At 35.9% G+C, this 3976-nt stretch overlaps 1 protein-coding gene across 1 annotated transcript; it reads right to left on the reverse strand.

The window, feature by feature from the left end:
- Positions 1 to 2723: 2723 nt before the first annotated feature.
- On the reverse strand, positions 2724 to 3541 carry LOC127081730 (secreted RxLR effector protein 161-like). Its single transcript, XM_051021954.1, has 2 exons — positions 2961 to 3541; positions 2724 to 2868 (listed from the first exon to the last, which is right to left on the reverse strand). Exons 1-2 carry the CDS (start codon positions 3539 to 3541, stop codon positions 2724 to 2726), a joined length of 726 nt encoding a protein of 241 aa, XP_050877911.1.
- Between the last annotated feature and the right edge of the window lie 435 nt (positions 3542 to 3976).

A 3976-nucleotide genomic window follows, 5' to 3' on the forward strand; every position in this document is an offset into this window, starting at 1 on the left:
CCCAAGAACACCAGAGGCAGGCGCAACGGAAAATATACCTCATACTAGACGGATAAACTCTCACACAAAGAACCCGCCTAAGAGAAAAATAAATTCTCTTAAGTCAGGATGTTAAGACATTGTTCCTGACATTATTAACATCAGCAGCCTATTCGTAACATCATAGAAAAAATACTCCCCCTGAGTAATAGTTTCCCCAAGAGTTACTCCCCATCTACACATGCTCCCCCTTAGTGGGAAAGAGTAACTATTCTGAACAATAATCAAAACAATCAATCATAACTATAATCACAACTATCTACTCCCCCTTTTTAGCTATAAAATTGACAAAAAAATAACCAAACATCAGAGTTAGCAGATCAAACAAAAGCAAGTTTACAAACCAAACACAACCAGGAGCACTTTAAAATGTAAAAATATCCAGGGCATAACCCACAGAAAAAATATACTCATCATTGCTGGTAGTGTATTCATCATCACTTGCATCAAAATCTTCTTCATTTGCCTCTTCTTCACCTGTTTCATCACCTTTCAAACTTCCTTCTTCTTCAGATAGGGCCTTTATCAACATTTCAATCTTGCTTTTCATCTCAGTACAACTTTTGATAGTTTCATCCAAGGTCTTGCAGGTATCTTTTAGCTCAGCAAGGATGCTTGTTCTAGTAGAAGGCCTGGAAGATGTCTGTCCAGATGTCAAGACAATGTCTGGAACATGTTTCCTAGTGAACAACCTATAATGTAATGAGAGAGGAGGGTCCATTTTACAGATATTGTCAGAACTGATTAAGATGCATGGATGTTGAATCAGAATAACACCACAGATTAATGAGGGAAAATCTATTGACATCTTCACAGCATAAGAGGCAGCATGCTTCATAGTTTGATCAAAGACATAGGATCCAAAATCAAAACTTGACTTGGTCCCTAAAATATAAATAAACTTACCTAGTCATGTCGCAATGTTGTAAGTGTGATTGGTTGGAACCTAATTAGCAGCTCCAATTATGTGAAGTACATCATACTTCACACTCAAGGAACTTGCAGACAACTTCCCTTTCCTAGGCTATTCCTTTACTTGTTTAGCAGTAATCTCTCTGCAGATAACATTGTCAGATACTTCTAGTTCAACTTATTATTCTTCATTTCTACCCAAAAACCTATTTACTATTTCAGGAGAAAATCCACACATTTGTCACTGACATACACTTTTCTAAACTCCTTGCTCCTCTTGTTATCACATTCCTTAGATATAATCACAATAAATTCTTTAACAAGCATTTCATAACACTTGCTAAATCTAGTTACAGTTTTCATTAATCCAGCCTCTTGAATCAGACTCATCACCTCTCTGCATTCAAAATAATCTTTTCTCAGTTCCCTTTCCAGTGCTAATCTTCTTTGATAAACAAATTTCCATTTTTAAAAAATTCTCCACAGAGTGAAAGGAAATATTGTCAATTGGAACATCAGGAATATTTGCTGGAATCTTCTTCCCAAATGCTTGCTTTTTGTAAGTAGATACGATGTCCTGAACATTGTGTTCGACATCATGGTAAAATCACTAGACTCTGAAGGAATTTCCTTCCTCTTAAGGTATTTCTTCTTAGGAACAAGAGTAACAACCTTGCTCCAATTTTTTGCAGGGCCAACACTGACTCTTTTCCTAAGAGATTTGGAGGGCGTGCTGGAGGATTCAATAGCTTGACCTTTTCTGTTCTTCAATCTTTTAGCTATTCCTGGAGCAAGTCTTTGATTGATGAGTACATCATCAGAGTCCATATCTTTTACATTTACTATGACAGTGGATTGATCCTTTTTCTCAATAGAGTTTTCATCTTTGTCAGCCAAATCACCAGTCATCCCTTTAGACGCCTCTTTGTCTTTCAATTTTTCAGGAGACAAAGTTGATACATTCACGTCAGACTTATTCAGGGGGGTTTCAGTAGTGTTATCTGACTGGGTCAAGGATGTGGAGACATTTGGCACAACATTATTCTTGGGTTCAATACCCAACACTTAAGAGATCAACACACAAATATTCTTGTCTACGTCGTCTCTGTCTGCAACGATCATGTTTGATTTACTCAAAGTAGTAACAGTCCTAGATCTATTACTGGTTTCATATGCTTCAACATCTTCCATAACATTTGACATAACAAAACCATCTTTAGAAACACCAACATTAGGTTCAACACTAATGGGATCAACATACAGACTAGTCATAGAATGAGGTTTCTTTACAACAGTAGAAGGTTCAAGAGTTTTTACATTTTAGCAAACATGGATGGAGAGGAAGAGGTACTTACTTTATAGGGTTTACCTTTCCTCGAAGCAGATGTTCTAGCCTTCCTTATAGGGGTTGCATGGACAAGATCTATCGAGAGGGGAATGACATCAGTAATAACATAAGAGAGATTTATCTCAGTAACAACATTTTTAGGGTTCGATTGCTCCTTGGTGTGCTCTCTAGGAGTTGAGACAGAAGGTTGAGACATTTTGGAGTTTTTAGGTATGGACTATAAATAGAAGACAGAGAGATGAGAGTGACTGAGAGTGAGTTTAAGAGAGAGGATAAAGAAGGTGGTATGAATGATGTTTACAAAATAGCTAGGATGACACCTTGGGAAAATAAGGAAAAGTTGTAATGATATTCCTTGAGTTTTATGCACCATTAAGTGGAGGGAAGAGAAAAATTGATTTCCATATCTCCATATCAGTAATTGCTATAATTCTTCAAGCACGCAAATTCCCAAATCGCCCCTTAACTTTTCAAACTGATTTTCATCTAAGGCATTAGTAAAGATATCTGCCAGTTGCTTATTAGTGGTTACATTCTCAAGAGTAACGAATTTGTCTTTAATAAGATCCCTAATAAAATGATGACAGATATCAATATGTTTAGTTCTAATGTGCTGAATAGGAATCTTGGAAATGTAATAGCACTTAGGTTGTCACAATACAATGTCATGACATCTTGTTGGACATTGCATTCTTCTAACATTTGTTTCATCCAAATTAATTGAGAACAACTGCTTTCTGCTGCAATATATTCAGCCTCAACCGTAGATAAAAACACATTATTTTGCTTCTTGAAGAACCAAGATATAATATTATTTCCCAAGAATAAACATCCCCCAGAAGTGCTATTTATATCATCAACATTGCCTGCCCAATCTGCATCATAATATCCTATAAGAAAAGGATTTGAATTATGAGAATACAACATTCCATAGTCACTAGTTCCATTGATATACTTCAGGATCCTTTTTACTTGAGTAATATGACTCATTTTGGGTTCAGACTTATACCTTGCACATACTCCTATAACAAATGTAATGTCAGGTCTGCTAGCTACAAGATACAACAAACTATCAATCATACTCATGCACAGACTTTGATCCATATTTACACCTTTTTCATCTTTAGTCAATTTCAAGTGGATTGGTGCATGTGTCCTTTTATGACTAGCATTTTCTATGTCAAACTTCTTCACTATACTCTTAGTATACTTTCTTTGAGAGATAAAGATAATGTCATCCATTTATTTGACTTGGAGCCCAAGAAAGTAAGTCAATTCACCAACAAGACTTATTTCAAATTCAGATTGCATATGCCTGACAAAATGTTGGACCATCTGGTTTGATATCCCTAGAAATATAATGTCATAAATATATATTTGAGCTATCATGAGTTTACCACGCTCTTCTGTAAAAAGTAATCTCTTGTCTGTTCCTCCTTTCCTATATCCATTGTTGACAAGAAACTCAGTGAGCCTTTCATACCAGGCCCTAGGTGCTTGCTTTAATCGATATAGAATTTTCCTTAGTTTGTAAACATGATCTGGAAAGTTAGGATCTATGAACCCCTTGGGTTGTTCAACATGTACTTCTCCATTCAAGTACCCATTTAAGAATACACTTTTCACATCCATTTTAAATAACTTAAATTTAAGCAAACAAGCCACTCATAACAGTAG

This window comes from Lathyrus oleraceus, chromosome 5 (assembly GCF_024323335.1).
Source record: "Lathyrus oleraceus cultivar Zhongwan6 chromosome 5, CAAS_Psat_ZW6_1.0, whole genome shotgun sequence".
Lineage (NCBI taxonomy): Eukaryota > Viridiplantae > Streptophyta > Magnoliopsida > Fabales > Fabaceae > Lathyrus > Lathyrus oleraceus.